The 21,407-nt window shown below is 45.6% G+C and overlaps 1 protein-coding gene across 2 annotated transcripts; it reads left to right on the top strand.

Moving 5' to 3' along the window:
• Positions 1-7,380: 7,380 nt before the first annotated feature.
• CFAP100 (cilia and flagella associated protein 100) lies at positions 7,381-21,224 on the top strand. Of its 2 annotated transcripts, none has more exons than XM_086846924.1 (15): positions 7,381-7,578; positions 10,161-10,247; positions 10,643-10,749; positions 11,956-12,145; positions 12,752-12,819; positions 13,496-13,659; positions 14,230-14,310; positions 14,897-15,075; positions 15,153-15,306; positions 16,024-16,072; positions 16,652-16,803; positions 17,555-17,690; positions 18,156-18,358; positions 19,906-19,993; positions 20,913-21,224. In XM_086846924.1, the coding sequence occupies exons 2-15, from the start codon at positions 10,223-10,225 to the stop codon at positions 20,979-20,981; spliced, it is 1,665 nt and encodes a 554-aa protein (XP_086703050.1). In that variant the 5' UTR covers positions 7,381-7,578; positions 10,161-10,222; the 3' UTR covers positions 20,982-21,224. The 2 variants fall into 2 exon arrangements, with proteins under 2 accessions (XP_086703050.1, XP_086703051.1); XM_086846925.1 differs by having other exon boundaries at positions 7,556-7,591.
• Positions 21,225-21,407: the final 183 nt, after the last annotated feature.

Below are 21,407 nucleotides of genomic sequence, written 5' to 3'. Positions count from 1 at the left end.
TCTCAGGAGCTAATTCCTCCTGCAAGCAGTGATGGGTTAAGTGATCTTCAGGTTGTTTTCAGGCGAGAGGCCTTTGAGTTAACAGCAAATACAGGCCTGCTGTGTTAAATGAACTTTATTCCATTTACAAAACATAGTGAGCTCCTCACACAGCCGCTGAGCTGGCTGCCGGCTGCATCTGCCAGGTCAAACTGTGTTGGAAGGATCAGACTCATTTCTTTCATCAGACCTACAAGAGTATGAGTCAGGAATAATCTGTAATATCTCAATCAGCCCTGTAATCCTCCACAGCTCTCCTGCCTAAATTCATCACTCTCTGGCAATCTCTCAGGTAGCTGACTTCGAGACTCATTCAGTGCCAGTAAGGTGTGGGAAATGACAATAGTTATCACCCAAGGAGGTCAGCAAAAGAAGAAGGGGTTAAGGGATATGCTCCTCATCATCCACTGGAAGCCAGAGAAGATTGTGTTTAGATGGGAACACTGGTGCTCATGACAGCACCACAGGACACATCTCAACAAGGATTGCCAGACCTGTGATGGACTCAGTGAGCCCATGGAGGAGATGGGATCCAGCCCTGAGGGAGAGGGAGGAAATGGGGTTTGGGAATGAAGGGAGTAACAGGAGCTTGGGGTGGAGCGTGAGCACAGTTGTAGAAAAAGTCCAGGGCTGTTCACTGTGCTGAGGGAGCCTCTGCCTGTTACAGGGAGCAGGGAGGGCAGGGAACAGTGGAAGAGCCTCATTGTTCAAACAATGTCTTTGCCTGATTGGAGATTAGGACAAAACTAAGGAACTGCCAATCTGGAACAGACCAGTGGTGCCTGCATTCAAGCACCCAGTTTCCAGCAGAGCAAATTTGGCTGCTTTAGAGGAAAATCTTCGATAGCATCCCAGTTCCAGGAAGAGTGTGATACACTGAGTGCTTGCTCCGTTGGGATGGCCACAGAACTGTAGCAGGGCAGAAAGGCTATTTATAAGTGTATCAGATGTCAGCTGAGCTCTTTGCACTTTCTTTTCTTGATCATACATCAAGTCTAATGAGAAGGAATACAGCCTGAGGGGAACAAATGAGCCCAGGTTAACGAAGAGGTGTCCATCTAATACAATACATACAGGGAAGAGGAGCAGCTGGCTCTGTGCCCAGCACTGCTACAAGGCCTCTGAAAGCTGAGCAAGATCACTTTACTGACAACACAGTGAGAGGGAAGGGTTGAGAGTGCTGTTTGTGATGATGGTTCTGCATTATTAGACAGACAATTGTTTTTAGATGAAAAAAACCTGGATTCAAACCTATTCATAGAACATCATGCTCTCTTCTAAGGACATGCTGTGACTAAAAAAAAAATAAACAACCTAAAGGGTTAACTCTTTCTCTCTAAACCTGGTATGAGAGAGCTAGAATACAGACTGAAGCACAGAGAAAAGTTGGTAGCTGTTGCAATTAATGTTCCAGCTAGCATCTGCTTTTTTAAATTAGTTGAAGTCTGGTGTTGTCTGGAGACAGATCTGCTGAGTGGAACTGCACTGGATTATTTTCTGCTTACTATTCTGGTCCCTCTTGGTCCTTGGAACTTCTTCTCCATTCCACAGAGGCCAGAGTCCATTGTGTGTGCTGCTACTTGGGCTGTGTCCTCAGACACGTGTAGATGTCTCACTGCAACAGGCTTCAAACCTGTGTTTCCCACTGGAGGGAAAAATGTCAGAGGAAGGTACTTCATATATGGCCTCTCTCCTTCCCAGGCACGTGTTTGTACATTGCTTCACCTGTTGAAAACTCAGTTTTCATCTGCAAAAAGGTACTGCCACAGAACAGATACAGGTGGATGGAGAAGGCTTCCCCAGCACCTGCAACCTTCCTGTTTTGCTGGAAGCTCGCTGATCCTTCACCTCACTCTTTGAAACATGACCTTTGAGGATCTGAGTGTTTCAATTACACACAGATGAATAATTTACAAGTCATGGCTGTTGCAATAAACAAGTCCTTCTGCTCTGTCCAAACATCCAACATCTTGTTTTAAATTTCCCTCAATTTGCAAAAACCTTCAGGACTTAAGCAACGTTCAAAAAACTTTGGAGAAGCAACGGATGAGGTTGGCAGGGTGGCATTTCACAGCAGCAAACAGCACTGGCAGCAAAGTATTCCTCTTATCTCCCGGCAGGGCATTGACCTGTTGTACAAACTCCAGGTAGGAAAGCCACTGGCAAAGCAACCCCAGATGTAATATTTACCTAAGAAGAGACATTTCAGTGGAAAACAAGCTCCAGGATCTGCTGACATCCCGGTGGGGAGGAGAACAGCGGTCATTCACATCGGTGCAGGCAAAAAGAATAGGAACGGGATCTGGAATTTCAAAGTATTTCTGAGTAATAAAGCTGTTGTTGCGTGAGGAGCATGTTTGTGCTGTCCATGATTCCAGCTAAACAGACATCAAATGTGGATTTGGTGCTTGTCCTACAGGAGATCCACTGCCCAGCATCAGCAGTCACTATGTTTCTATGTGCCCCAGTATTCCATATTTAAAATACAGATGCAAATAGGCAGATCCTGCAAGAAAACAACCAGGCTGACACTAAACATTCCTGAACCACTGCAGCTTGTACCCACTGATGCCTCATTCTCTGGCAAGGAGAAGTGGATCCCATGAGCTATCCTGGAAATATGAGCCACAGTTTTGAGTTACAGATAATAGTTCCTGTACAAGCTTCTCTGGAGAAGAAGATAGACAGGATCGAAACAGCTCAGGAGCAAAGCGCATAACAGGGTTGTTTTTATCTTTAATCCATTCCACATGAGCAGAAAGAGCTTGGAGTCGTGAAGCATGTGCTTCCTTTTGCAGCTCAGCCCGTAACTTTGGTTTATTAATCCCTTTTGCTCTGCTCTATAAGCCCCTGTTGAAGAAAATTTGTCTGTAGGACTTGCAGGATCAGCCCTTTTTACCAGCTGCAGTTTCACTATCTTCCTAAGTGATCAAAGCACAGGCTGTCACTGAGAGGGCAGTTCCATCTTTCCCTAGCCCATGTGTCCCTCTTCCTCAAGCCATAACAGTGATCACAATAAAAAAGGATCTTTTCCTCAGGCAGGGTATTTTTCAGCTGGATCAGTTCCCATGCAGTGACAGCAGCTGAAGTTCTGCCACAAAGCAAGAGCCAGGAAAAAGGCTGGAACCGTGCCTCAAGAGCTTAATGCAAAATCATGAAGTTTCAGTCTCAGGTTCCTGGGTCATTTGTCCGTGCAAATAGTGTGGATTTATAGTCTAGCTTAAGAAAGTCTCCTTGGCTGCAGCTCTGTGGCTCTCTTTTGCGCAATGGGCCAAATGCAATCTCTAGCTCCCAAAAGTACTGAGCTCTGAGGGAAGTCTGGAACTTGTTACAGCTTTCATCTGGGGACCAGGTCTACATGTTGATTCAGAACTGGCCTTGAAATTGCAACCATATTGTTTATTTATATCTTTACCAGAGCAAACCAGGGGGGTCGCCCTACTGAACCCAGACTCCTGGTCTCACCCTTCATTGTCCAGAGACAAAATCTCCACCCTTAGAGATTTTCAACAGAGCTGGGCAAGGCCTTGAGCAGCCTGATATGACTTGGAAGTTATCCCTGCTTTGAGCAGGAGGCTGGACAAAAGACCTCCAGAGGTCCCTCTCCAAGAGCATTGTGCTGAGATTCTGTCAGCTTGCAGTGCATCTGCACCGGGCTCTGCTACAGCACCACCAAGCAGTCCCACACAGCCTGAGCCACAGCTCCGGGAGCAAAAGCCAAGCGATTCTCCATGGCCTTGGTTGGTTTTGTTAGCTGGGAGCCAGAGCAAAGCACACACCTTATCTCTGTGCAGATGTCTCAGCACACACCAGAATAAGCTTTGCATTGCAAAAGAAACCGTCCCAGCTCTGGCCAGGATCCCAGATTGAAGACTGCAGAACATTTTCTCTTCAGCAGGAAGGAGCCTGCATCCTCAGCAAGAACAAGTGTGAAATACAAATCACTGAGCACCTGCTGCTCGTTGTCCAAGTCATCACACAGCACCCCTGAGTAGCTGCAGTGAAAGGAAGAATGACAGAGACTTAATTTCCATATGGCCCTTCAGAAACTTCAGCAATTTTGATCCACTAGGTTGAAATCTGAGCTCTTGAAAGAACTGCGCACATTCATTTTGGATGAGACATCCCATGAACGCCCTGGGGCTGGGGATCAGGAGACAGGACCAGAGAGGGCTCTGCTCCATCAGCTCCATCGCAAAGAGGCGAGCTGAGCTCACAGGTCTTCTTTCAGAGCCTTCCTCGGGGTCACTTCTCCTTTCACCCAGAGGATGGAAGAGGGTTTCTTGGTGCTCGTCAGACCTGAAGACCTCGTCTAGAAGGTGAAAGGGGCCTGGAGGAGCCGGAGTGGGACACGCAGGACAGAGCCAACAGCAGCCCGGCCATACAAGGCTGCTGCCATCTCGTGGCTGGCTCTGGCCATGCAAAGGTGACCGGGGACATTTCTCCAGCTGGAAAATTCTCCTTTCAGATAAGATCCTTCCTGCAAGTAAGTTTCAGCTGGAAGGAGCAGGGGGCAAGCAACAGTGCCAGTGTTTATACGCCATGGGGCCCCGGCACTCGGGTAGCAGAGCTTTGCTGATATTCCTGAGCTCTCCTGCTTCGCCTGCTGCTGGAGCTGCTCCTCTGCTTTGGGATGGCCTCACCCCAAGCCATGGTAATTCTTTTTCCATCAGGCCAGCACCTCCCTGTGCCCTGTGCCCTAAGGAGAGAGGAGAGATCCCTGTTGCTGTTGAGAGGCCCTGGGTTTGCTGTGCCCGTGCAGCGTGTGTGGCCTTCACAATGGTCTGGTGCTGGAAGGGAGATGATCCACAGTGAAACAGAGACATGTTGGGATCAAAGGGGATGGATATGGTCTCCAGCACTGTTTCTTTTGGTACCTTCCATTGAGCTGTGGTGCTGATGCAGGGATTTATTCTGTGAATAAAGTACAAATGGAGAACTACATGGTCACTCTTTTGCCCCCTTTCAGCCTCTCTGCCAAGCTCAGCAGTGTGCACAGTAGCTGGAAGAAGTGTGAGAGCAGCCATATAGTCCCTGTGACATCTCCACAACCACCTGCTGGCCCACAGGCAGGAGAAAGGCAGGAGAATAGTGTCTCAAAGAGATCCACCAGCAGAAAACTTCTGCTGACAGCTCACCAGAGACCCTGCTAAAGCAGAGAGCTGCCTGGATCACCTTCCACAGAGCTCTTGTAGGTCATGTCTTGTGGGCATTCACTCAAGGATACCTCCTCCTTCCTCATCTCTTACCATGGGAATAGGCTCCAACTTCCCCTTCTTCCTCCTGGGATGCTCTAGGTTCTGCAGCTGCACAACTCTCTGGGAAAGAGCAGAACAAGAGCTCCAGAGAAAGAATAAGTTCCCAACTCATTTGGTATTTCCACAGATTGACTGGTTGCTGCCAGGCTGTTCTCTCTCTATGGCACATATTGGGGCTCACATCACACAAACTGAAGTGGAATACTGGAATAAAGGAGTCCCCTGGAGAAGACTCTGGGCAACAGGGAGACAGGCCCAGCAACCTGTGCAGCATCCTTGGGTACTATGGAGTTTCCCATAGTGATAAGACTTCAGAGGAAGATTATATCTAGCTACTGATTCAGCTTTCATCTCTGTCAGCATTTCTCAGTCATCCATTCCAAAGTGTTTTGCCAGCACTAATTAAGCCCCGCAGCACCTCTGTGGAGGGGATCACCATCCCTGTGTACCAACAGGGGGACTGAATGGAGAAGACAAGTAGCCCCTTCATGAAAAAAATGAAGGGAGCAAAGAAATGACAACATCCTGAAATCCCAATCCTGCATCCTAACAAAATCACAAATCCCCAAATCTCAGACATTCTGCTGGAAAGATAAGCAGCCACCTGCCATTCTTACCATGCCAGCTGCCTGGCTTTCTCAGCTGGGCACCAAACATAATCCCAAAAACTGGGGTGCCCTGAAGCACCCTTACCCCTAAGGAGCTGCAGGGATGGTCAGCTGCACAGCCTGTTCCTTGCAGGCAGATTTTCCCATGATGTTGCACATGCTATTTATTCCATTCACTAACCAAGTTAATGGTGGCTAAGAATAGACCCCAGATGTCCTTCTGGCCTTAAAAACTTCTTTGCCCTCAAGGAAATGCAAAGCCTAACTAGCTCATGGCATGTGTGGGACACAAGTAATGAACCAAGATATGAAGAGCTTGCACATTTCCAAGAATTCACAAAATACATCTCTGCTTTAAATAACCTCTGTTCTGCTTTTGGGAAATAAGTGGTTAGCAAGGATGGTTCAGAGCAGAGCAATGGATGTACAAATGTTTAATTCATTGATATAGAGGTTGTGCCAGTCAGAGCCAGAGATGTTCAAATGCCTTCAGTTTCTGTTATCTATTTCTGTGATGTTTCCACTGTGACAAATTCACAATTCTGTAATAAACTGGTGTTTCTGAACAAAGACCACTTCATGTCAAGCCTTTAGAAAATATGCATCTTTAGTACAATTTACTCCTGATTTTTTTTTTTTTTTTAATAGAAATTATTCTGTAGTGCCATTTTTATACCTACTCCTCAATACTTTTGGGAAATATCCCAAAATATACTAAAAAAAGCACTATGGTTTTCTGCATCACTGCTAGAAATCAAAGCATTCATGTGCAGAATAAAGAAGAATTTCTTTCTGTATAAGCATTTTTCTTCTGTTGCCTGAATCCAGTCTCTTGATAATCAGCAATTACAGAAAAGAATTATAACAATCAAATGGGAGTTTGCACTTATAGAAATTCAAGCTATTTTTTGCATGAGTTATTCAGACAGAGAAAGCTGTTTGGAAATTTATCAGTAAATGAAAGAAACTGCTATTTCTGAAAACTGAAATTGTATTAATAGAGATTCTAAGGGGTCTAAAGAGGAGCAGAATCCATTTGGAACCAATTTGGTCTTCTCAGAAACAGGAAAGGTTAAATAAGGGGATTTAAGGAGCTTTTCCTCTATGAAAACATATTCTATCATATCCTCTGTAGAATTCTATGGTATTTCAGAAGGTGATATTTGGGGTTCCATAGCATTTTTAACTTGGGCAACTTTTAGTAAATGGCAGCTTGTTCACCCATCCCACACATACTCTCCAAACTCTGACTGCTCACACCTTGCAAAAAGACGGAGCGAGGCAGAGATTCTGAAATTATAAATTGTGGTCATTCCACAAACAGGAGCCCCAGCTCCCATTTCCTCAACCTTCTGCTGGCAGACAATGGGTTAAATACCCAATTCCCAGGCCTGAATTAAGGGGGAATGCAATAGCGAGCAGAGAGCCCGGCGAGGCGGGGACACCTCTCACAGCACAGCAGTTTTGTCCCTTTTAGAGGGAGATCCAAACCCACACGTCGGAACCGTGTCCCGGGCGGGGCTGTGCTGCTGGAAGGTGTCGCTGGAGCTGGGACCATTCCAAGCCCAGTGGCCCGCGGTTCCCCGCGCGCTGCCGCGGCCGGGAGCGCGCGTTTCCATGGCAACGCCGCGGGGACGCGCTCCGAGCGCCGCAGAGCCGCGGGGAGCGCGCCGGTGAGAGCCCGGGGTACCCACACCTCTGCCCCACACCCGATATGGGGTACCCACACCTCTGCCCCACACCTCATATGGGGCACCCACACCTCTGCCCCACACCCGATATGGGGCACCCACACCCGACATGGGGCACCCACACCCGACACGGGGCACCCACACCCGACACGGGGCACCCACACCTCTGCCCCACACCCGATATGGGGTACCCACACCTCTGCCCCACACCCGATATGGGGTACCCACACCTCTGCCCCACACCTGATATGGGGCACCCACACCTCTGCCCCACACCTGATATGGGGCACCCACACCCGACACGGGGCACCCACACCTCTGCCCCACACCTGATATGGGGCACCCACACCTGTGCCCCACACCCGACACGGGGCACCCACACCTCTGCCCCACACCCGACTTGGGGCACCCACACCTGTGCCCCACACCTCACATGGGGCACCCACACCTCTGTCTCCACACCTGATATGGGGCACCCACACCTCTGCCCCACACCCGACTTGGGGCACCCACACCCGACATGGGGCACCCACACCTCTGCCCCACACCCGACACGGGGCCGCAGATTCGGCTTTGCCTTTTGTTTTACGGGGGTTTGTTTTGTTGGCTTTTCCTTTTGTTTTACGGGGGTTCGTTTTGTTGGGTTTCCGTGGTTGGTTGGGGTTCTTTTGTTTGGGTTTTTGCTTGGTTGATTGGTTTTTGGGGGTTTGGTTCTGTTTTGTTGTTGCTTTTTTGTTTGTTTGTTTGTTTGGTGGGGTTATTTTGTGGTTCTGTTTTGTTTTTTGCTCAGCAGCCTGACGTTAGGGAAAAGCACTGAATAAAGGTTTCAGTGAATTAAAATCATGAATGCTTAATCTATTGATTCACGTACTATGGGTACCCAGCTACTGGAACATAATGTCAGAGGCAGTGAAATATATGCCAAATTATTCTAGCAATGAAGCATTTTTTATTTGCTTTATTGAGCTTAATAATTATAAATTAGCAGAGCTAGTGCTTCTGTAGCTTTTGGCATTATTTCCAAAGTGCTGTGCAAACAACTTATAAAAAAACCAGCAACCTCAAACAAAAAATTACCTTAATAAAATGAATATTTATAAGTTAATTATAGACACAGTTTCCTATATTTAGCTAAAATTATATTATAAAGCACTTTCTATCTCTGAGGGTTGCACTGACAATTATTTTCCATATACCAGTGTCTAGTCCTGCTTTTCAGACTCATTGCCTGTAGGAGGAATTTAAATCAACCATAGGAACAAGAAAATTCTTGTGAGAAAGGTTTTAGATTGCAGAAATCAGGGTGTGCACGGAGGGCTGAAGCTCCAGGTGTTTGCTGCAACTGCTCTGCAAGATTCACAAACTGTAATTCAACTGCCTGCCCACCCCTGCCCTGCCGGGGCTTTCTCCAAAACTCACATCAGCAGCAGGGGTGATGTTGTTCCAGGACATAGATGAGAGATGCCTAGAGAAAAATATTCCCTTACATTAAGCAAAGGTCACAGAGGTTTGAACTCCTTAGAGTCAAGGAGGTTCTTGGTAAAATGTACCTCAAGAACTGAAAAGGAGAGAGAAAATATTTGGGATATATTCAAAAGCCTAAATTCTACTCAGCCTCTGTGTCTCATCAGCAGTGAAAGTTTGACACCTCCAAAGAATAAGGTACTAATTGGGCAGCTGCAGAGAAAACACCAAGGACAGACATGGAAATTAGGCCAGATGAGTTTAGCAAAAAATACATAAAAACTGGAGGCTGTTCAGAGCAAAAACTGATGCTCTAAAATAGCCTAAAAGTAGTGCAAGCAGAAGAGGATATTTTCTACAGCGTCTTATAGCAGTGCAGATCAGGAATGGTGCCAGCAGCAGAATTGCATCAATTGAACTAATACCTCGCTGAGCCCAGCTTGCTGCCTTTGGTGATTAAAGGATAGCTTTAACAATGGTCTATCTGTTCTTTGTAAGTGAGATCATTCCAATTATGCCTTGTCCCTTAGGATCCATAGCAAAAACTACAAAAAGACTGGAGTCAGAGAAACAAAAAAATAACCTTCAACAGTTTGCCAACCTAAAATGAAAGGCAACAGAGCTCTGTAAAGTGTGTCTGTGCTGTCCAACAATCATTCAGGCTTATTGCAAGAAATCCACAATGCTGAAGCAATTACTGGGAAGAGCTTTAGTGAGTAAAAATGTAGCTTGTGAACTAGTGACAGAAGGATGAAAAACATGGGTGTGGACCAGAACTGGTGACTGGATGGAAAAAGAGACAAGGAACTTGGGTTGCTTGCTATCTCCAAATTTGTTTTGTTGTTGCTTTCCCATCAGTTTACGTGTAAGGAGGCTGTGTTTCACACAGCCTACATGTGAGGCAGGGATGAAAATCTTTTGGAGGTCAGAACATATATGTTTTCCAGTTTAATGGAGCTCTTTGTGAATTACCACAGACACTAAAGGCTCAGTGGCTAAGATACAGAAAGCCCCTAGGCCTATCACTGCTGTGAAACTTATCACTTCAATTACTGGCAGATCCCAGCTGACTGATTTGTTTATGATTTTCTTTGGGCCAGGGTCAAAGACACCATCGTGACATACAACAGCAACATCTAAAAGTCTCTCTTCCAAACTTGAAATGGAAACCCACCTTACGCTGTCAGGTAAGGACACAATGCTCCAGCAATGTTTCCTTGTCAGGTGAGGGGCCTGAAGTCAGGTTCTTCTGCCCCAAAACAAATGAAATGGGTAAAATAGCTACAGACTTACAAAAATCCCTGGCTGAAATGCTGTTGTTGATCACCAGATATGGTCAAATGACATAAACATACAGAGGTCTCACTTTTATCACTGGCTTCTCAGAGGCCCCATTCAGCTCCCTGCTCTTGATCCAGCACTGTTAGACATCTGCAGCTGGGAGCACTGCCCACACTCCAGGTGTGACACAGCACATCCCACTCCCTTTGCACTGGGTCCAGAAATTCAGCTTCACATCTTCTACATCCTCATCCTGGGGTTTTTTTTTTTTTGTTTTTGTTTTTGGTTTTTTTTCCTCTAGAAGGCACAGAAGAGGATGAAGAAAACGCAATGAAAAATCCATTTAAAGTCCCACCAGATACTGAATTTTTCTCAATGAGGGACAAGGACATTAAGAAGGCAGAAGTGGTATGTACACATGCTTTAGGCTGAACTATGTAACAAGCAGTTACTAAGGCAGGCACCCACCCAACAGAATACCAAAATTTAGCACATGAGAGATCAAAGATGAGAAAGCTGTGGATGTTCAGCCTGGAGAAGAGAATGCTCTAGAGAGACCTGATTGTGACCTTTCAGTACTTAAAATGTGCTTATAAAAAAAGAGCAACTTTTTACACAAGCAGATTGTGATAGAACAAGGAGGAGTGGATTTAAACTAAAATAGGAAAGATTTAGATTAGATGTTAGGAAGAAATTCTTTACTGTGAGAGTGGTGAGACACTAGCACAGGTTGCTCAAGGATGTTTTGGATGCCCCATCCCTGGACCTGTTCAAGGCCAGGTTGGGCGAGGCTCTGAGCAGCCTGGTCTAGTCATGGCAGGGGGTTGGAACTAAATGATCCCTAAGGTTCCAACCCTTTCTGTGATTCTGTGATCTCTGAGAGGTCAGATTGTTGCGTGGGGTGCACAGCATACACATGGTGTGGAAGGAAGCAAGAGGTCTAAAGCAAGACCTCACCTCACACTGGTGACTGATACAGTCTGGTTTTTGCTTGGGTTGAAGGTCACTGTACAATTATGGGGAAAAGCTTAGGAAGCAGTGCACTAAGAATGTCTGCTGGGTGATGTCCTCAACATAAACCAGGCCCAAACTCTGCAGACAGCACTGAATTACACTTCAGTCCATGTGAAAGAACTGAGCAGGAACACCTTTTACCCTCCAGAAGGTTCTGGTGTGGGTTTGAATAGATCCTCTCAATCTGAACTTAATGGTTTAAAATGTCTTTGTAAAAGTTGGATTGAGTTAGTTAAGTGTGAGCTGTCCCCCTTTAACCAGGGGACTCGAAGGATGAATCTCAGAAAATTTCCATTTGCTCACAGGAATAACCCAAGAAGGAAAAATGAGGACACTGAGTGGGTACATACTGGCACAGCTGGTGGAAGGGTGAAGAATACAAATCAACAAAACAATGACAGCAAGGGCTAAGAAATTTAGTGTTTCAGTTGCCTCAAGAGGGAATATTATTTGGATTAGTCACATAAACCAGGCAAATATGCATCAGCAGGGTATCACCACTCTGCAAATTTCTAGGCTGTCAATAACTAATTCATGTCTTTAAAAACCACAGCAAACAAAGCACAGGATCAAACTGTACACATATCTGACTTCTCACAGGAACGTGAAAAGAGGAAGACTATGAAAGTCCATGAGAAAACTACTTATTCCACAAAAATGAAGGCAAAAAGCAGTTTGAGGAAAACTTTGAAAAGGGAGGAAGAAGAAGAAGGCAGAAAAGAGGCGACATGTGAAGAGAGACTGAAAGTTCTTCAGGAGCTGCTCTCACGGAAGTTAGGCATGAAAAAAGGTGAGGACCAGGCTCTGTCTTTGCAGAGGTGCTGGGTAACAGCCTAAAGCAAAGGCCAAAGAGGGGATGGGTGGAGCAGCTGGCTCTGGCTGACTTTGGTGAGGTCATGCAGACAGACAGACAGTTCTGTGCTCTATCTTGCCCACCTCTGTGTGGCAGAGCCATCTCCAGCTCAGGCATTTACACACAGAGCCATTTACGTGGGCCACCCCCTCACAGTGGCCTGGCTTCCACCAGCCTTGCAGCAGCTGAGCTGATAGCCAGTTGAGGTTTTGCAGGATCTTTTATAGTGGAAACCTTTCTACTAAGCCAACCTAAAGTTGGTTTTTAATGGATACTTTCTGCCTCTGACATGAGGAGTAGATTTGCCATTAACATATAGAGGATAAGGACCAGATTCTCCACTCCATTCTCCCTGGTTTTACTCCATGAAAACCCACGTGAAACTGATCCTAAACAAGGTTATAACTATAATACAATAATCAGTATTGCTGACTCCAGCACCAGCCAGATCCATGCTCATGGCAGCCTGTATATTCATTGTGTTTTTTGCGTTGGCCACATTTCTGCCTCTCTAGTCTAAGCAACCTTATATTTTAATTTCAGACTATGCATTAGACAGGGAGACCTTCCATGGCTACCTACAGGACAGAAAACAGATCTTTTTTCTTGAGGTATATGGCTTTCAGCATGTTACTTTCTGTTCATTTAATTACTTTTCCCTGTGTTGCTTTGTTTTGATGCTTACTCTCCCGAGATCCACTGCCTAGAGATCTTTCCAAGGTGGCACACACCAGACCTCATGAACTGACTGTCCAAGTCCTGTGTTACAGTCACTCAGAATCTGTAGCCAAGTAGTTCCCAGCCAAGAAATAAAGGAATGTAGATCATTCCCATCATTCAGTAGCCACCATGAAACTATTCCATTTGTGAGATGCACAGATACACTGATCTTTGGCTCCTGCTGTCCTATACATAAATTGTAGTTGAAGGAGCCATTCTGAACTCAAAATAAGGGAGTGGACTAACTGTGCTCAAATATTCCCATTAGCCATCTCTATTACTGTGCTGTAACACAACTGAATCAATCTTGGTCAGCCAGGAGTTAATGCAGAGCTGGGACTTCTGAATTCTGTCTTTAGATTCACTGCTTATTTGCTATGTTCCTTCTGATATAACTCCTGGCCTCCATGTACCTGGCTTGCACTAAGTCACACACCTGGGTTTGAAATCCTTACCCTCTCTGCCCACAGCTATCAGGTAATTTGGTAGCCAGGTACAAAGCTAAACCAATGTACCTCTCAAACCAACCAACTGATGTGGCTGTGTTGCCTTTGGGGCTCATTTCAGCATGCCATTGCAGTAAAGCGAGGGGAGATTGAAAAGATGGAGAACATAGCAAAGAACGAGGAAAAAAAACTGGAAAAGGCTGAGAGAAGAATGGAGAAGGATGCTGCCATGTTTGATGAGTTCCTGAAGGAGAACCATAATAGCTCTGTGGAAGCACTGAGAATGTAAGGAACATTGAAGGAACCACCTGTGTGCTATTTCATTCTGGGCACTGGAGATTTGCTGCTTGACCTCCCTGCAGGGTTTTGGCTGAACACTGAGTTTCCCAGAGTTACAGTTCTGGTGGCACTTTCTTCCCACACATTCAATAAAAGAGGAAGGAGAACAACATCCAGGGAATACCCTCATTGCAAAAGCCCTTGATCTGGTAGCAGCAAGGAACCTGCTGGTGGCTCCACCACTTCCATTCTTCTCACAACACCCTTTACTGGAGGGAGATGCCTCTACCCAACCCCTCACAGCCCCCTCAGTGAAGCAAATTGAGCACTTTGGCCCATTACATTACAAGGACAGAGCTGCAACTGATGCTCAGTAGCAGCCACATTAGGGAGGCCCAAACACTGGGATGCCCTACTTTTCCAAGAATCTTCAGGCAGGAGCCAAGCATCTCCTGGGATACGTCTGTAACACAGATTTCCAGGGCTCATATCACACCTTTTTCACTGTTACTGGCCACCTCAATTCACTACTCACTACTAGATTGTTTAATGGCTTGTTTGTACATCCTTTCCTAGAGCCAAAAGAGAAACCTCAGCAAAGACAAAGAAAATAACAGAGATCCAGGGAATCACTACCGAAATAAAGAAAATACAAAGGTAACATTGCTCATTACTCCTGCCTCACCTTTAACAGCCCCTACAGTGCGATAACTTCACAGTCCTTACAGGGGATTGATTTTGAAAAATATTCCATTTTGAGAGTCAAAATGTTTTGGCTTTTGTTTTCCAGATGCTGGCTTTGTTTCTAAAACAACTCATCTAGTTTTCTAATGACATTTTAAAAAAAGTATAAATGTTCCAAATCCAAAATTAAATGCCTAACGTGAGATTAAAATCCGAACAAAACTAAGTAATGCATTTTAATGGAGATCTAACTATAATTACCGTTACGAGTTGAGCTGGAAAAATTTCTCATTCCTTTTCAAGTAAAAATTCAAAAATTAGCAAGCTCAGTACCATAGCAAGAGATGTGACCAGGGAATATGACTGATTCTGAGTTTCCACATGAGAAACCACAGAGAGCACAGAGCGCAGGTTCCCTTCTGCCTTTGCATGTCCATGAAAACATGTGCCCCCTCTCCCTTTCTCTGGATGAAACTCAATTATCAAGAGCGAAAAAGAACCTGTTCAAACAGGAGCTACCCTCCCTGCTAACAAACTTTGTCCACTTCTCTCATCCCAGTGATATCTCCAGATTCAAGGACACTCTGCAGGATTACAAGATGTATCGGGACATCCTCTACCAGCTATCTCCAAAAGAGTGGCAGGAGGAACACAGAAAAAAACACAAAAAAGAAAAGGGTATGAGAACAGAATCCAAAATTAAAGGAAGTGCTTCACCTGCCCCCACTGCAGAGCAGGGTAAGTGCCAGGAAAGTGCTGCTGCTCCCCCCTGGGACAGCCCCAGGCTCTAAGTGGACTCCTCCGCTTGTCTCCAGACCAGGATCTGACAGGCAGGACAAACACTGCCCATGGCACCAGTTTCACGGATATGCCAAGTTCCCTGCTGTTCTCAGAAAGTTTGGATTTCAGGTCACGTGATGTCAGGCCACAGCTTAAACACTTCCTGAAGCCTCTTTTATCAAGAGACCTGTAAGTACCAGATGATGTAAACAACAGACTTAAGGACTGTAAAGAGCACTCAGCTGACTGGGGATCAGCACAGGGAAATCCTACTGCTCACCTTTGCTGGGCATTCCAAGATCTGGGGCTTACTGGGACAAAGTCAGACACCAGCAAAAAGTTGTCAGGTACAAGTCAGTACGTGCTCCAAGTGAGCTCCATCCTCAAATCCTCTGCTGAGAGCCTGCCCCAAGTGGGGCAGTCACTGAGACGATGCAAACAGAGGTTTTTACCCTTCATGGCACAGGGTGACAGGCACAAGTAAAAGTGATGAGCAGACTGAGCTGCCAACAGCAACAAGGCACCAGTTCTCCCTCTTCCAGCTCTTGTGTTGAGGGAGAACCATTCAACAAAGTCTCCCAGTGAGTTTAAAGGCATCTGGATCAACACCCTCAGTTCAGGTTCATGTGTCATGTTCCAGCCCCACAGGAGCAGCAGCACAGCCCAGAGCAGCACAAAAGGCAGCCTGCTCATGGACACAAAGTGGCTCCTGTGCTGCTTGCTCCTGTGACCCCTAGACCTTCCTGACCCACAAATAAGCCACAGGGAGGCAAAGGTGTGAACGTGCAAAGGACTGGTCAGGAGTAAACAGAGACAGTGAACAGTAACAATGTTCATATGTCACTAATGAGATTTCTTCTGAACTGTCACTTCTCTAAGGGCCTAACACACAAAATACTTTTTCAGAAGTTCATTGGAGGATGCAGAGAGTGAAAGCAGCTCGGATGAAGATGAGGTCAGAAGTCTTATGTTGAAATATTTGCATTTTCTGATTGTCCTGTGTCATTTATCAGTATTACTAATTTCCCTCACCTTCTAACCATTAGTTATAGTATTGAGGAGTTACTGTAGTTACAAATTATAAATGTATGTTTGTACAATCATAAAAGTTCACATTTTGGCAATGCATTATAAATATCTTAGTTTAACTTTCCTCCTTCAGTTTCCAAAAACCTACCATCATCTCTAAGCTTGTCATCCTCCAGGGAGATATGGCATCATAAAATGAAGGATTTTTAAATTACTCCAGTTACTGGTTTATGTCTGAAATTGAAGTCTTCCCACTCACAGATATTTGCAACATTTTTTACCCCTCAACATGCAATTTGTTTAGGGGGTGAGCTATTGAGGCAGAATTAAGCTACACACTTAGCAGGAAGGATGTTCATGTATGTTTTTACAGGGACAAATGTGGACCTCTCTAGGTGGAAGAGGGTTTGAACAGCCAGGGCTGGTACAGACCAACCTCCCTGTAGTTCAGTGGAACAGAAGCTAGAGGAGAGAAAAAACTTATCACACGTGTTTTCCACTGTAGGAGCCTGAGCTTTACTTTACTGATCCTGAACAACTGCTGGTTACTTTCATGGAGATGCTGGATGAGAACTTATCCTTCGTGCTGAACTCCCAGGATATTGCAGAGAGTTGGAACAAGGTCCAACAGACTTTCATCACCACACATGAAAACATGTAAGTGTGACCCTGCAAGTGATGGGAAGGGGTCCCAGTGCTCCAGGTTTCAGACATAAGTGACCCCTCTGCCCCCACAGACACCTCACCGTCAGGCAGACACCGCAGAGCACACGTAATGCTGTTCACACAGCAGGGTCTTTCTTGTGAGCTCCTGGGAAAGGGTCCCATATATGCTTAACTTAGGAGATGAGACTTCAGCTTGGGACTAATTCCTTAGTCCTCAAAACACAGGCTAGGGAATGATGCATTAAGCATCCTGGAGTGAATATAGGTATAGTGTAATTCTCATGAAGGAAGACCAAAGAAAGAAACAAGGCAATTCCTGGAGTGATCCAGAGCAGCACCAATGCTGACTCAGTGCAAAACCCTCCTAGAGGAAGACAGCAGGGAACCCAAGTGTCATTATAATCTACAATTTCAGTGGCAGGTAGACAGATATATTCCCATTTAAAATGTATCTTATTTACTTGTGGAAGTTTTAAAGGTAATCTGGATCCCCCACTGACTTACTAAAAAACTTGGAATGTTTAGCGATGCTACTTCTCCCTCCCCCACACCAGCCCAGTAACTGCTTTTCTAGAAAAAAACCCCGAAGCTCCCTGTGCTTTCAGGGCTGTGGGTGCAAGGAAAGGCTGAAGTGTTACCTCCATCTGCCGGCAGCACGAGGGACCAGCCCAGGCTGCAGAGAGCAGAGCCGTGTGTTCCAGAGGTGCCCTTCCCAAACACCTCCTTTCCCTCTCTCCCCTAGGGAGAAGGAGTTGGCAGAGCTGAAAGAGCAGGTGAACACCCTCCAAGCCTCCGTTGACAAGGAAGAAGAGAAAGCAGCCGACCTGAAGCTCAAAGTTCAGCGCTTTTCCTCTGGAGAACACGAAGCTGATTACCAGGTACACGCTGGGATCCAGCAAGGGGGGTTCACAGGTGCACAAGGGGTTCCTCTCCACCAGCCACATCCATCCCGGGAACAGAGCAGACAGGGCTTGCACTGAGCAGGGATCAGCACTGTTTCCCAGCAATGCAGCCATAGCAAGGCTGCTTTGGCAGCAAACTGGGGCAAACCTGTGTGCTCTGTGCAGCTGCTGCAAGCTGGGAGCAGGGCTCACAGAGACAGCTGGGCAGCTGCCACCTGACCCAGGTCACAGCCATGCTGGGAAGATGAGACCAACAGGAGAATGCTCAGTTTGGCCATCTGTCCCTGCCACTGTCTTTAGTCAACCAGGAGACAAGCAATTAAATCTTATTGAGAGGATTAAAGTATTTCCTTTACAGATTTGCTTTGGTTTTGGAGGGATATTACGGTTCTACTTGGCAGAACCCAGCTGTGCCACTCATGTATCTCCTGTCACCTCTAGGACAAAATGCTCACAAGCCTGAACAAGAAGGTGCTGGAAGTCTATGTCCACTGCACTGGAGACAATGAGACAAACATGCCAACAGTAGAGATGTTAAAGGTAATAGAAAAACAGCTCAACGATTTACTGGACAGTGTGGAGAGAATCCCACCAGCAAGGATAGAAAAGGCTGTGAAAGCCATAAGAAAGGAACAGAGGGCAAGGTAAGGCAAGACCCTCTTTTGGAAATCATCTCTATTTTAAGTGTTGACAGCTGAAAGAGCCAAATCAACCCAAAAAACTGTAGCAGCAATCTGAAATCCCATGTGAGCAATCCATCCAATTTTACTCCTGTAAGGGATCTGTGCTCACAGTACTTGTATTTCCTTGTCAATAAGCAGCAGCACACAGCTACATTAGAAAAGACCTGCAAACTACAGTAGAAAAATCTAGAATAATAAAAAATACTACACCCACAAACAAAAACAGATTCCATGATAAGACTCATCATTTTAAGAAAACAATTTACAATAACAAAATTTAAACAGAATAAGTAATAAATTAAATCTCAAGTTAACACAGTCTGCCTTGCCCTGATATTTTGTCAGACTTTAATATGTACATAAGGGCAGTTATCAACAACTCCAGCTTTGAAATGTTTCTTCTACAAAACTTTTAAGTTCGACTTGTATTACTAGATTAAATAGTAACAATTAACTCGATCAAAATTAACTCAATCAAAAGTGCAAGTCTCAAGATGAGACACAATCCTGTAGGCCCAGTTACACAAAATTTTACCTCACAAGTAACAAAGATAATTAACTGATAACTGTATCTGGTCATCCTCAAGTGAATCAGACAGATTAGCATAAGGATTTAAAGCCAGAACAGTGACAATTTGCTTCTATTATTCTCTTTCTCTGCATCTTTATTCACCTGTGTAGTAGAAAAGGTATGGTGCATCTTCCTGATGTTCTCCGAATGGGTTTGTACTCTTAAATTGCAAAATAAGTAAGACACACATGGGGATGGAGAAGAATAATTCAAGAAAGATACCACACACCCTACTCCCAAATAAAAATCAAAAACACTAATAAAAACACCCAAAACCAAAAAACAAAACAAAAAACCACACACACAAAAACAACCAAACCACACCAACAAAACTAAAACACAACAAACCCTACAAAGAACATTAAATGTTTTCCTCAAGTTTGCACGGTTAAGACTGCAGTTCCTCTGCACCAGTGTTCTATAGCTTGAGCCCATTTCTGTTCAAGCACTTCATTTTCATAAGGAACTGGAGCAACAGTATTGGCCTCCACTGTGCCCCTGTGGGCCAAGTGTAGCTCCATGGGTGTAAGAGCCTGCTGCTCACACCTGTGTGTTACAGACCTGGGGGTACAACAGGCTTCCTCCCTCCCCACAGCTGGTGAGCATCCTGGTCAACTGCAGGGCGTAAGTCACCTGCTGAAGGGGGTGCAGAGCATGTCTGATAGAACAGCTGTCTCACATCTGTGTCAAAGCCTGACAGGCTTTTTCCACCCATCACACCAGAAAGAGTAGGATCAACTGCAGGCAGTGCTTCCCTCTTACCCCCCCTTCACAGCAACCAACTCCAGCAGCAGGTGTACCCAAACCCCTGTGCTCCAACAGTTAGATGTAAGGTGTGATGTAAGATGTTATCTTCGATCTTGATGCTGTGTGTCAAAAGCACAGCTGATGTAGCTGCATGTTGCATTTAACCCATCCTTTATTCTCTCTTCAAAAGGCTGAGAGAGGAAAAGCAGAAACAAGCAAAGCAGCAGCAGGATGAAGGATTGAAAAGGGACATGGAAAGATCACAAGAAGAAAAAAAGGTAAGTGCAGTGGTCTGTAGAAAAATCTCACCTCAACAGCTCATGTTGGAGAAGCTGAGGGTACCCAAATATCAAGTGCTTGAGGGAGAAGTGTTATTAAGGGGCCCCTACAGCCTTGTGAGGATGGCACCTACAGCCAGGTGTAGCCCAATTTACAGGAGTGATGTAACTTAAGCCAGTGCTGGGAAGTCAGTCACTTTTTTTTATTCCAGCTCAGTGTCCTTCCATCATCCTTCTCTCAAGCACACAGCCCCCTCCACTACTTGCCAGCTCTCTGGCAAGCTTATTGAGACTCTTTAGCTTAGTTGTATTAAACCAAGCATGAAAATTGGCAAATGAGGAACTGGGCAGCAGCACAACACTCCTGATAACAGCAGCAAGGCCCTAGATCAGCTCAGCCATACCATCAAACTACACCTTTTCTGGCATGTTCCATATCCTCCCAAACTGAGCTCTGGCCCCTTGGGAGGCTCAGTGCAGAGCTTCTGCCATGGCTTCTGTTGCATCTTCCCCAGGCCAACACAGCTGTGAGGAGACCCCGGTTCTGTCACAGTGACAGCACAGGTGACATGAGAGCAGGGGCCACGAGCCCCTGCCCCTTTAGCCAAGAGAAAACAGAGGGCTCTGTAGCCTCCAATATTCCTTTGGATCTCCAACTTTCCCTCCTCTTCCTGACACAGGACTAATGAGACTTTAGTCAGAAAGCAGTTGTAGGTACAACAGTGAGTTGTGGAAGCTGAAGCAGGAGCACACAGACAGCCTTCAGGCGCTTGACATTCACTTTCCAATACAGAAAGCACACTCAGCAGCCAGCCTAGAGCACAGGGCACAGCCCCTCCCAGCCTGGCAGCACAGAGCAGCTTTAGCTGCCTGCTCAGACACCCTACTGAACACTGATGCAGCACCTCTTCCTCTGCAGAACTTCAAGACCATGGCCTTGCCTTCCAACCCAACTGCCAGGAAGGAGAACAGCCAAGGAAAAAGATAAAAAGGAAGAATAATCATATTATTTCTCCTGATGGCATAGCCTTAACCACAGCTCATAGGGCTGATGATGCAGTCTTTTGTAGATCTACATTCTGTCAGTCTTTGTTCAGCTGAACTCTACTGTCCCATGAAATTTCCTGCTTCTCCTACCCTAAGATTCTAGGGAAAGTTTGCAACCCCTTTTCCCCTCCTTAGCTATTTTGCTTAAGAAAATAAATAAAAAATCTCTCATTTTGCTTCTCAAGCTCCTGCTAAGCACCAATGCTTTTCTCATTCAGTTTTTGATGCAAATAGCACTATGCCTACAAGCCTGAACAGTGAGATCTGTGAGAGTTCTAGGTGACAATCTTTGTTAAGGCACAACTAAGCCAGGTACCTCACAGTCATTTGTGATACTCAGAGGTCTTCTGAAGGACTGTAAAATCCA

This window comes from Cyanistes caeruleus, chromosome 11, assembly GCF_971803275.1.
Source record: "Cyanistes caeruleus chromosome 11, bCyaCae1.hap1.1, whole genome shotgun sequence".
In the NCBI taxonomy this organism is placed as follows: Eukaryota; Metazoa; Chordata; class Aves; order Passeriformes; family Paridae; genus Cyanistes; species Cyanistes caeruleus.
This window is presented reverse-complemented; position numbering and strand designations above follow the sequence as displayed.